We start from the raw sequence: 12725 nt of genomic DNA on the forward strand, positions 1-12725 counted from the left end.
GTTAACGGCTCTTCCTGAGTTTTGCCAAAACACCAAGCATTCCACAACTTTTCTTAGCAAGGTATAAAATGATTCAACTCAGTTTACAAGCATGGGTAAGGACCAGAAGTCCCCGGACATTGTTAACACAGCCAGTTGTGACTCCTGGGCCACTTCACGATTTTGGGCTGGTGTAGACAAGCCCATAGTTGACTAGCAATCTGACATGTAATGTATAACTGCTTTTGCCTATTGTATCTTCACCGGTCATAGGAATATATGGTATTACAAGTAGAGTTATGATATCAAACGTCTGGGGTGGGGAAAGCATTATAGTCTCATGTTGTATGAGTAATTCATTTGAGGAAGATGCACAGCCGTCTTTATGCTGTCATCTTTACCTTTGAATATGTTTTTATGGATTTTAACTGTGATTTTTTAAAAATACCATTGATATTTAATTCTGTTTTAATGATAGATGTAGATTTTAAATTGTATTGAAATGCTTTTAATGCAAGCTAATTTGAGTCTCTTTATGGAGAGAAAGTGGGTATAAATAAACATAATAATAAATCATAATTATCTTGCCAAAACTGGCATGCTAAAATTACATTCTTAGACAATCACTATGAGTACTGGATGGACAGCAGGGAACAGAATGATCACTGAGGAGGGGAAAGCTATTTGATGAAAATACTTCATAATATCTGTTTTTCAATATTGATTGCTGGGAAGAATCTGATATGGTAACAAGCAGTGTTTACTGTTCTTGTATTGGCTGAACATAGCTCCAATTGATCTTCAGTGCTTTTCTACACATCTCATGCAATTGATTCAATACATGCAAAACACTTGTTGGAATTCTGAGAGCATTTAATTTTGACTATAGAGGTGGCATTTGATACATGGAGTTTGGTAAAGATGGTGTAGGCAATGGACTGTCCAGAGTGCTCAAATTTCAAGATCAAATTCTGAAATCAAAATAATAAATAAAATAATAATAAACTTTATTTATAACCCACCACCATCTCCCACAGGGACTCGGGGCAGCTTTCAAAATACACAGTGGTGCCATACAACATAAAATGCAATAAAACAGCATATAAAATCAATAATACGTTACATAAAACCAAACATATAAAATTAACAAAAGCAATCTCTATTAAATAGAGTCAGTAAAATATGGCTATAGCCATGATTAAAAGATCCAAACAATGTTTTAGCATCCCGATTGTATTCGCCTTAAAAATAGATATAAGATGCTAAAGTAATAGGCAATCAATCTGGCAACTATCTTAAATGTTGTCAAAGGCCTACTGATAAAACCAAGTTTATAGCTCTTTTCAAAAGTGTTGTAGTTAGGGAGCTTGCCCACGTTCCCTGGGAAGGGCGTTCCAGAGCTGGGGGGCCTCCCCAAGAAGGTCTTCTCTCTCGTCCCCACCAACCACACTCGAGACAGAAGTGGAACCGAGAGGAGGGCCTCCCTGGCAGCTCTCAGAGCCCGTGACAGTTCATGGGGGAGATGCAGTCACAAAGATAGATTGGACTCGAATTGGAAAAAAAACCCCCAAAAATCTGAAATTTTACTCTAATTATATATTTTTCCAGAAATTAGTCCAGGTTGTTTCAGCAACAATGAGTATCTATCATACAGACACTTACCTTACTCACAAGCAACCTCATAGCAGCAAATACATGTTTGAGGGCTGCTGCAGAATGATTGATTTGTACAAACAGAAGGTAGGTATCAAAGACCTTTTTCATCAGTGTATTCTGACAATCTGACTGTTGCAATTTCCTCTGAAAAGTTAATAATACAGTATTTCAGCTTTTGAAACTAAATTACTTAACTTTTTTTGTTTCTTTTTTCTCTTTTATATACTTTATTTTTCATGTCCGTTGTCTGTTAATTCACTCTTTTTAGCTTTATTTAACATGTTGTCATGTTCCCAATTCTGCTATTTCTTTCTTGGTGCCCATTAAGAAAGGCACTCCCATGACACTTACATGATCCTTCTCTCTATTTTCAAACTTAAATTTTCTATACAGCCCTTAGCACAATGCCACTATCTTACAGTCTACATTGGAAGCCATATATCTCAGTGGTCAACTACAGGATTAAAGCACCCATGGCATCTCGAAGGAACACTAGCAAAGACCCACATAAGAGTTGCCTCTTAGCAAGGTATTAAATATGGAACTAAAAGTATCTGAAAAGGTATCAAACATGTTCCTACACTATTAACAAAATGTAAATGAACACATTAATTAAATAAGTGCCAATTAATTAAATAAGTGTCAATGTGGTGTAGTGGTTTGGGTGATGGGCTAAGACTGTAAGGAAGCAAGGTTCAAAACCCTCCTTGACCATGAAAACTTCCTGGTTGACGTTGGGCAATTCACACACTCTCAGCCTCAGAAGGCAAATACCTTCTAAGGCTTTAGGGTCGCTATAAGTTGAGAACAACTTGAATGTACATAACAATGAACTAAATGCTTATATCTCTTTTTTCCCTGCCCTGCAAGGTAATATTTAGGGGAAAAAACTCTTCTTTCCCACTTGTACAATAGGTTTTAAATTTACAGCTTCTATTTTGTTGTTTCTGCTGCTGCTACCATTGTTATTGCTAGAATTCCAAAGATCCATCAACTAGAAGGAAATTTTAAAAATAGCTTGGGGGGGGGGGGGGTCAGAAATACATTGTAACATAAGGTAAATGGTATCTCTGAGCACAGCCAGATGTGCCACAGTTGAATATTTTCTCTCTCAGAACTACACTCATGGTCTTTCAGCCTCCTTATTCAGTCATTTATTTCAGTATTTTTGTTCCTGGGTTGATGCTATTTGTTGATAAGAACCTTGATAACAACCACTGCAAACCACCTGCATATCTACTAGTTCAAATTTAAATTTGGTGTCCTACATAGATGATGGATCATAACCTAAATATGGATGTGTAAGACAAAATAAATAATGTCTCAGAATGTACAGATTCTTTGGAACTCCAGCTTTTAAAATTAAATACACACACCTTTTTGTAAACATACACATTCTAGCCTGTTTGTGTTTTCTATTTCTCTAGAATTGTGTAACTTAAACACTCAAGAGACTCTGCAGATCAGAGCAGGGAAATTTACAACATTTCAGGTATTGCTGGACTCCAATTCCTGTCAAGACCATGCAGACAATCAGGAATGGTCTTGATAAGGAATGATGGAAGATGTAGTTCAGTAACTTCTGGAGGGCCACAGGTTTCATGCCCCTGCATTGGACGCTATTAACCATCATTTCATGCACTTCAGGAAATGTAGTTAAGTGCAAAGTGAGTGGGTTATAAATCAAGCCTTTTCACCAGTGTTTCCATTGAAAAATAATAAAGGTAGTCAACAAATAGGAAAATTTGTATATGCCCCACATGCAAATGTCTATCACAACAACAAACAACAACAACAACAACAACAATAATAATTTTATTCTTATACCCTGCCCCATCTCCCCGAAGGGACTCGGGGCGGCTTACATGGGGCCAAGCCCGATCATGACAATATAAAAACAAGCAATAAAACATATCAAACAATGTTTATATTGCTGTACATATTGCATAGTAAACTTGACAAGAGCAAAATATGTGGCTTGGTAAATCTGACAGGCAAGAATGAACTATGGTAATGGGGGAAAGTATTAGATAATCTTCTACAAAAGAAAACACTGTAATGTATTCTGTGAAGCATATTAGCCCTGTACATTCCTGGATATTTAAAAGCATGATTCATAGATTCTGCACAGATATGACATTTCCATTGTTTGATGTCATTCATGAATAAATATGTCATGCATTGATAAAATTATGGATTGGCATAAACCATAGAAATTGTGATTGGCACCGTAAGCATAATGTCATGATTTTGTGATATGAAAATTATACCTGGTGATGCTGAGTGTAAAGACATAATAGATCAAGAATAGCAAGGCAAACTTCTGTAGCGATGTTGGCTTCAGTGTCTACGTAGCTCACAATATCTGTTTCATTTGAGCCACCTACAACAACATAAATATCATGGAAAAGTTAACAAAGGCAGAGCATGTTTAGAAAAGATCAGGCATTTTTACTGCATTTTAACTCTTTGGTTGTGAGGCCGAGTTGTATTTTCCAGACAATACCCAAAACCAGCCTACTCCCTGCAGGTGAGATAGAGAATGCATCCCCGTTATCAGAGTTTTAGTAACATTCAGTTCCATGTAAGTTTACTTCTGTAGAAGGGATGAGGGTGGAGTGGGAGAGCCTTGTGCTTTGCTTCAGGCAGCAAAATGTCTTGGTTAAGCTCTGTGCCCATGTGTTAACACAACGGCCATAGGCCTCCTTTCTGAAATGTCGCTGTACATAATAAACCACATGCATACTATAAAGACATAGAGTAGTCTTGCTTATCCAACATAAATGGGCCACCAGAACGTCGGATAAGCGAAAATGTCAGATAATATGGACGGATTAAGGAAAAGCCTATAAAGCCCGAGCAAAGGCAGGAGGGAGGGAGCGGGGGATATTAACATCACTCCCAGGCTCTTCCCACACACGTCCCCCCCTTCCTTGTCTCCCGCCTTCAGTGCTTGCTTGCTTGCTTTCTCTCTCTCTCTCTCTCTCTCTCTTTCTCCCCCTCCCTCCCTCCCTCCCTCCCTCCCTCAAGGAAACATTTCTGCTGCTTCTGGTGAGAGAGAGAGGGGGGAGAGAAGGCCGGCTGCAGAGAGGGGGAGAAGACGAGAATGGGTACCAAGATCAAAAGCGCCAGAGAGGCCGGCGGAGCAGCCAGGGCAGCGGGTAGCCTTGGTTGGCTACCCTTGGTTGGCTCTTTACCTGCACGGAGGCCGCTTCCTCAAAGCCTCACCTGGGCTAAATGAAAGTCCCCAGGGAGGAGACAGCAAGGAGAGATGAGGGGTCTGGAGCAGGAGCCAGAGAAGGAAGGAAGGATGGATGGAAGGAAGGGGAGCCTTGTTGCAATTCTCTGAGAAAGGGGAAGAGCCTTGTTTTTATTCTTCCAAGGCAGAAGCAGCCAAGGTGCATAAGATAAGCAAAGATTGGATAAGCGAGACTACTGTAGTCATATCAGCCTGGATTAGTATGCAAAGGGATATTGTAGCACCTTTTGAGAAGAGAAAGACATTTGTAGCATAAGCTTTTTTAGACTGAGTCAACTTGATTATATGCATAGTTTATGAAAGTTTATGCCACAAACTTCTTTCCGTCAGTCTCAAAAGTGCTACATTATCCCAGTGTGTACATTATAATCACACATTATATTTGAATCATATGTTATATGTGGAATGCTTAGGTTGTCAAAATGTTCAGTGGGGCCATTTTACTATTCTTGCCAGTTTCCTCATATGCATACATCCATTGAACCATTGCCAGGGAAAGATGAGGGATGAAAGAAACCAAAGACTTTGTCTGTGATGGCCATAGAAGGTCTACTTGGTTCCATCATTCCTCATCTTTAAATGACAGCTAAGAGCCAAGACTACTTTGGCCCACCTAACAGAACCTTCCATTTGTTCCAGCGCCACACCATAGTAACATTCCATAAGACAGCAAAACATGTTCTTTGATAACTTGACTATACGGTCTTCTTTTCTGCTTACTTGCAATGGTGCTGTCTATTATCTGCAGAAGTTTTGGATTCGAAAAAGGATTTTTGCCACGGATGATTGGTAAAGTTTGAGATCTGTGATGCCTGTGAACCTCACTGCTGGAAGCAGAATGTATCCTGTAGAATGAAAAGTGTTTCAATTAACTGTTCTACCTTATGCCCACAAGTTTCTTATTGCACCATGCAGTAAGATCTTGGCTTTTGTTTAGGGAATGCCCCCCCCTATAGCAGTGGTTCTCAATCTGTGGGACCCCAGATGTTTTGGCCTTCAACTCCCAGAAATCCTAGCAACTGGTAAACTGGCTGGGATTTCTGGGAGTTGTAGACCAAAATACCTGGGGGACCATAGGTTGAGAACCTTTCCCTGTGGAATATTCCAAAGCAAGGAAAAGCTGAAAAAGTTAAGTGGGATCAGAAGGTCACTAGGAAAGGTATGAGCAGAGGAATCCTAACCCTGCCTAAAGTAAACCAGCAGAATTTTGCAAATGGGATATTGCCTGCTATTTCATTCCTCCATCATTCCACTTACAACTACTCTTAATTAATGTTTTATTCACTCATATTATGCAACCTAGGTAGCTAGGCAACTGTATTCCTTTTGTGTTTATTTACAACTGGAGTGTTGGAGTTTATGCCTGGAACATTTTGTGCCAGAGACTATGGGTACAATTTTAAATCAATTATACTTGTGAGCTTCAATAAAGACAATTATACTTGTGAGCATCACAGGCAGTATTACGTAACGTGAGGCATCAAATTGTTAATATGATATATGATTTAACATGACTTTTTTTTTTTTTACTAATAATGGAACACAGAAGCAAGAAAGGATAAGCAATTGTTTCCCTGCTTCAACTTCACTAAGATGTGTAAAATAGGTAAAAAACAAAAGAAAAACAGAATGCAACATTCACATGTCATAAGGCAGGATACATTTTCCAAAATAAGCACTTCATGTGTATGTTTATAAGATGCACAGAATACAATGTGTTATCAGTAGTACATAATGACAGCAATTTGATACCACTTTAACTGCCATGCCTTCATTTTGTGGAATCTTGCAATCTGTCCTCTAGTACTCAGAACATTCTGCAAGAGAGCTCTAGCACATTTCCTTGAACTAAATGCCCCTTTAAAGTTAAAATTCCATACAAAACAGTATAGTCTTGGCTGTCTATCATAAGCTTTATAAGGATGAAGTGACCTTGGCATCCATTGGAAAGAGTGAGGCAACTGCAGTGACACTAGAGAGAAAGACACATCTTCCGTATTCTCATACCTAACTTTTACCTGTAAAGAAGTCATATGATTCTCACGGTCTTATAGCAATGATGATAGTGGAAGGGAGATAACAATGGTAATGCCTCTTAGTATTTTGCTCTAGCTAATTTCACTCATAAAATTAACTAGCAGAGGAAGTAACATAAGAACACAGCAACTTACCAAAGAAAGTAGGGAGCATTCTCCAGTAAATAAATAACAGTTGGAATTTATGAGTGCATAGGCATCCATAAGTGATTCATTTTTGAGATCCTAACATATTCAATATTCAATAGGTAGAAATTGTCCCTAAAAGTCTCTAAATCCTGATATATGGTACAGCAGAAGGTGCAAGCAATAGGAGTCTGTTTTCCTGTACACCAGGAGGCAGCAGACTGATATTTTCAGCCTTATCCCATCAGTGATATCTATTGCAAGGAGGAATTATGAAAAGAATCCTGCTTCTGACTGGCACAGTGAAGATATTTCACAAGATGAGCATGAAAACATCAGTCCACTGTATTTCAGTTATCAGCATAACAGATCCCCATAGCTTACAGGAGCTGCTGCCTAGTAAGTCCGAACTGGATAAGTTGTGTTGAAATATGCTACTTAGCTATGCAGCTAAGGCAATCATGTAATAAATTATTACCTGTAGAAGTCTAGACAACAAATTGGGAGACTCAGAGGTGGCTAGAAGATCGTTTTAGTTAAAGGGGGGGGGGGGAGGGAGAGGAGGAAAAGAAGGAAAAAGAAGGAAAATGGAAAGGAGGAGAAATAATAGATTTCCAGTTTTGGGGAAAAGCACAGGGTTTAAAAAATAAAAATGGGGTGTGTGTGAGAGAGAGGGGTGGTGGTAGAACTCCTCCACAAATTTCAGACTACACAATTGCAGCACTTTGATCCTACTTTCACAGCCTTGGCAGCATTCTACAGAGGCCTGGGATTTATAGTTTGATGAAGCACCTGAGCTCTTTGTCAGAGCATTTTAAATATGTCATAAAAAACTACAAACCCAAGATCCCACAGAAGAGAGCTGTGGCAATTATAATGAAATTATAGTGCTACAATTGTGTTGTAGGAAAAAGTCATTTGTTCTGGAGTACAATTAGATTCTTCAATTTCTGTAAAGAATAACAAACTACCCTAAATGGTGGATTTTTCTTCTAGAAAAAATAGCTGGGGTGAGAAGGACAAGTGGCCTACGGGCCAGAAAATTCCCATTCTTGGCTTTAAGAAAAGCAGTGTCAAGAGTACTGATGAGAAACCTCTTGGGAGACTGGTGTAGCCCCCGACTTTGCCCAGCATACCAATGCTCAGTATTGGCTGTGCTTACTATTGCTCTGAACAAAATATTAAGACAGCATATAATCAGATATGTCTGTTCAGCAGTACTGTGGTGAGGGAAATGAATTTTGCTTAGATTGATGAGTTGACTGTTACATGGGAAGAATTTCTGCATGCAATACAAATGTACACAGATATTATAGTTGTGTAGCTTTTCTTTAAACAACTGTGAGAGAAAAGGCAAGAGAAAACAAGTTGGTGGTGGAGCTGCCTTTAGGCATAAATGGAGTTAATTGCTCATTAGTGAAATGTAACTCTTACCACTGGGGAATAAGCCCAGATGCCTGACAGGATGAGTTAGAGCCTTTCAGCGTTCCATTATTCTGGGTGGTTTGAGCAAATTTAAAAGCAGCAGCAATTTTCCTAAAATAAATAAATAAAGAGGTAAACTTGATATCCTAAACACATTTTCCTGTACAACAGAACAAGACTTATTACTAAGTGAATATGCATAAGATTGCTTTGATGAAAAATGTACCTGGCAAAACAATAAAAATCCAAAATCAATTTATACACTTATTGATATTCTTCTGGAGATGTAGAAGGCAGAGAAGATCATTATTACAGCTTTAAAAGTTACTGCCATTACAATATGGCCACAGAAAAGTGGCTCATATGATCTTTCTTTGCTATAAAAACATTATCTCGTTTTTACAATTGGAGCTAATAGCTTGTTTACAAGAATGTCCCACGCTGCAGTCCTCACAAATTATTCCCTATGCCTCTGTATTACCTGCTGCATGTCACAGTAAGGCCAAATACTGAGGTTAGAAAATTCAAACATAAACTAAGTAAGTTCTGATAATGTCACGCAATCCAGCTCTAGCCAAACTGTCACATGTAATTAATTACACTAGCCAACACACAATCGGTGCCTCAAATGTTAGCATATCTATGGGTATATTTGACCCACTGATTTTAAAAATGGTACCAGGTTTCCCTTATCAGCTCTAGTTTTTGAGATACAGAACATAAGCCATTTACTAGTCTTTATTTGTTCACCCATAGAAAATTATAACCATATCTAAGAAACTAGAGCAGATGCGGTCTATCTAATACATTTTTCTGAATCAACAGCGCAAACAATCCCTGGAACAGGCCTAAAAACCAACAGACCGATAATTTATTTTTGGTTGGGCTGTGTTATCTAGCACTACCTTGGTGCCCTCCAGATGTGTTAGTCTGCTTGGTAGGATGATTCCTTGACATCCAGATCTAAATGGCACTAAAAAAAAGGCAACTAGGGTTGCTGGACTGAATTTGGGACAGTGCTCCTGCAATCTCAATCCCTGACACTTCTTTATGTATGGAAAAGCACCTTAAAGCTCAAGCAAGTGGAGAAAATGTACCTGACTTCTCTCACCTTCCAAAACCCAACATCCAACTTCATTGCCTTGCTATTTATCCACTAATAAGAAAAGATCTGGATGCTCCTTGCTCTCCACAAGGAAGGCCATAATTGTGTTAGGAGAATTATGTTAACTGAATGTTGGTGTTTGAAAAGTGTCAAAGAGGACAGGTACATCCATCCTAATTGATGGAGCTTTCTGTTAGCTCACATTGCTGTAAAACCTGTCAAGGATTAAAGTTATGAGAGCACAGATCCAATCTGGCAGCCCTAAGGTAGGATGGATCAATTGGAAGGATTATTTGGAACCGTAGGGCAGGATGTGTTATTTGGCTGAAGCAGGATCAATTATTTAGAACTCTATTGGGATTAATGCACTGGTTCTCGGGTTTACATTACAAAAACCTGACTTGTATTCATGTCATATGAACTGACACTGCTGAAGATTACAGTCTAACTTCAAAGTGTGTATGAAATTTCATATTGCCATGATTAATGACTAAAATGTAATTACCGTACTATGTTGCGTTTTCCTAGATATCGGAAATTTTGAAGGCAAACCCTGAAAGATTTTTTAAAAAAGAGAAAGGCATTCAAATCATTTCACTTGATACCAAACTTTATCACAATAGTGAAATAAACAAGTAAGTATAAGTATTCCACAGATCAAATTTGATAGACATCTGAACGTAGTGTGGGATTCATGAAGCCCTTCACATATTGTTGGATCACAATTCCCAGCATTCCTTACCATGCATGAAAGTGTGGTGCAGTAGTTTGAGTGTTTGATATGGGCCTGAAGACCAGTGTTTGTATCCCTGCTCAGCTATGGAAACCCACTGGGTGACTTCAGGCAATTATTATTATTATTATTATTATTATTATTATTATTATTATTATATTATTCCCACTTTCCCTTCCTAAAGAAGATTCAAAGCATCCAAGGCACACTCTCTCAGCCTCAGAAGAACAGCAAATCTTGCCTAGAAAACATTGTGATAGGTTTGCCTTAGGGTCGCCATAAGCTAGAAATGACTTTAAGTCACACAGGAATATAACAAATATTACAAAATACGGATTAATAAAATTGACAAATATATTCATCAACAATGAAAGCTTCCCTTTCCAGTACAAATGGAATGCTGCTACTATGACATGCTTCTTTTTAAAAAAATCCCAGTAAGAAATACAGTTATGGCCTTAACATTTTAGTCATGCTCTAGTTTTCACAATTCATGGAGACAGGCAAGCTATATTGCACTGATCCAGGCTTTAATGTCCATAAACAGAATTACTCCCATTGCCTATGAAAGTTATTCCATTGATGGAAATGAACGGAGGGATTATCATTAATTCTGCCTAATCCTACAGAAGATTGTGAAATCATGCTCCAGAAGATTGGGGAATTCTCTTCAATAGTGTGGTGTGATGAAGTGCTAGTAGCTACAGGGACAGTTTGATAAAAGCTGTCTTGCCTTTTTTCCACTAGCCAAAGCATTCTGAGTGGAAATCCATTTTTAGTAATATAATTTTAGCAGTCCAACTATTCTGCTTGTCATCACAAGGCTAGGGAGTTTCTAAACAGGACAGAGATGAAACTGTGATAATTTCTCCATCTCTTCTGTGGACATTTCATAATGAAGATAAAAAGTACAGTCAGTTGTCTCACATATAATTAAACAACTGGTTCTGCATATGGCTAGCTGTGGCACGACAACAATACTGAGAAAAATAAACACTGAGAAATTAACTGCATGATATTATATATGAATATTTAGTTCAGTAAAAAAATGTCTCCTGGTGAAAAGTATATAGATGGCCCTGTAAAAGGTATTAGATAATTCTGAGACTTGTTATAATATATAATACAAATTGATGCTAACAGGACCAAAACATTTCCTTCATAACAAAAAGGCCAGAGATGAATTTTATAGTGATCCATATTAACAATACGTAGCAAAAGTCTTTACTTCTACACAAGGGAGACCTAACTACGTGGAAGGCAAAATTCATTCACATATCACAATCTGGTTCCAGGGAATATCCAAAAACATATGGGGGATACTGAATTCCAAATTACATAAAAAAGAGTCTATACTTATAAATATGTATGGATTTGATCTAGGTTTAGAGTGCCTAGATGAGACCCACTGGAAGAGATGGAAAAGATGATGATTTCAAGGAGGCTATGTTAAGCACAGTTAAGTCTAGATCAAGTCCTACTGGGGCAGAAAGAAACAGACACAAAATCAATGTGAGGATTAAAAAGTATGGGTGTCATTGAACACAACATGTAGGAATTTGTGTTTTCTTTCTGTTTCTATTTCAATATTATCACCTTTGGAAGAACAAACCTCAGAGTAAGCTTACTCTAAAATGCTGAAAAAGTCTGTTATTTCTGTAGATGGGGCTCTCTGCCAGTAGGAGATCAATGTATCTAGAAAATAAAAACACCAAAATACATATGAATTATTTACTACTTTGAGTCATATTTCATATTAAAATGCATCAGTCCAGATGCAACAAGGTAATCATGGCCATTTGTTGGAAACAATTTTTGTTACTTGTGGCTACAGAAAAATGTATCTTTGTTTCTATCTTATTAATTTACAACATACTGAACTTTCCCAGTGTTCGCATTCAGAATCGCTCCTAAATAGAACATTGTCAAAAACTTATAATCTTTTCTAAACTTTCTAGGATTGCAGTTCAAAAGCCTTGGAGAAGCCACCAAAAGGTATCTCCCCTGTTCCCAGCAGTTTTACCTGTGACTATGACAGGACTGAGAAAAGAGCCTTCCCTGAAGATTTCAGAACAGTTGAGTAGATTCATGTAGATGAATACAGTTCTGAGATGTATTCTAACCTCATTGTAGTAACCCAAGAGTTATTTCTTCCCTATAGTCAGCCTTTCTTAACTATCTGGCAACAGCTTCTTGGACCAACATTTTATGAACATTCTTGAAAGGAAGTTCCACACAGAGCACATTGCAGTCATCGAAATAGGACATAACTAAGGCATCAAGAGGTCTTTGATGTAATTTCAATCTGTCTCCACTGATTAGTTAGTTCAGACTTTTGAGAAGGCAATCTGTTCTTCCACTGACAGAGGGACATTGCTGGCTTCAATTGTGCTCATAAGCAAAGAA

The 12725-nt window shown here is 38.0% G+C and overlaps 1 protein-coding gene across 12 annotated transcripts in view; it reads right to left on the minus strand.

Annotated features, from left to right (window-relative positions):
• Positions 1-12725, minus strand: part of dock10 (dedicator of cytokinesis 10) — a 210030-nt gene that overhangs the window by 26811 nt on the left and 170494 nt on the right. For all 12 annotated transcript variants that reach the window (XM_062976588.1, XM_062976587.1, XM_062976590.1 and 9 more), the window contains exons 37-42: positions 11948-12014; positions 10092-10139; positions 8491-8592; positions 5615-5739; positions 3906-4018; positions 1642-1779 (exon numbers count right to left, since the gene is read on the minus strand). In XM_062976588.1, coding sequence (XP_062832658.1) covers positions 1642-1779; positions 3906-4018; positions 5615-5739; positions 8491-8592; positions 10092-10139; positions 11948-12014 — 593 coding nt within the window. The remainder of the gene's footprint in view (positions 1-1641; positions 1780-3905; positions 4019-5614; positions 5740-8490; positions 8593-10091; positions 10140-11947; positions 12015-12725) is intronic.

Source organism: Anolis carolinensis, chromosome 3 (assembly GCF_035594765.1).
Source record: "Anolis carolinensis isolate JA03-04 chromosome 3, rAnoCar3.1.pri, whole genome shotgun sequence".
NCBI lineage: Eukaryota > Metazoa > Chordata > Lepidosauria > Squamata > Dactyloidae > Anolis > Anolis carolinensis.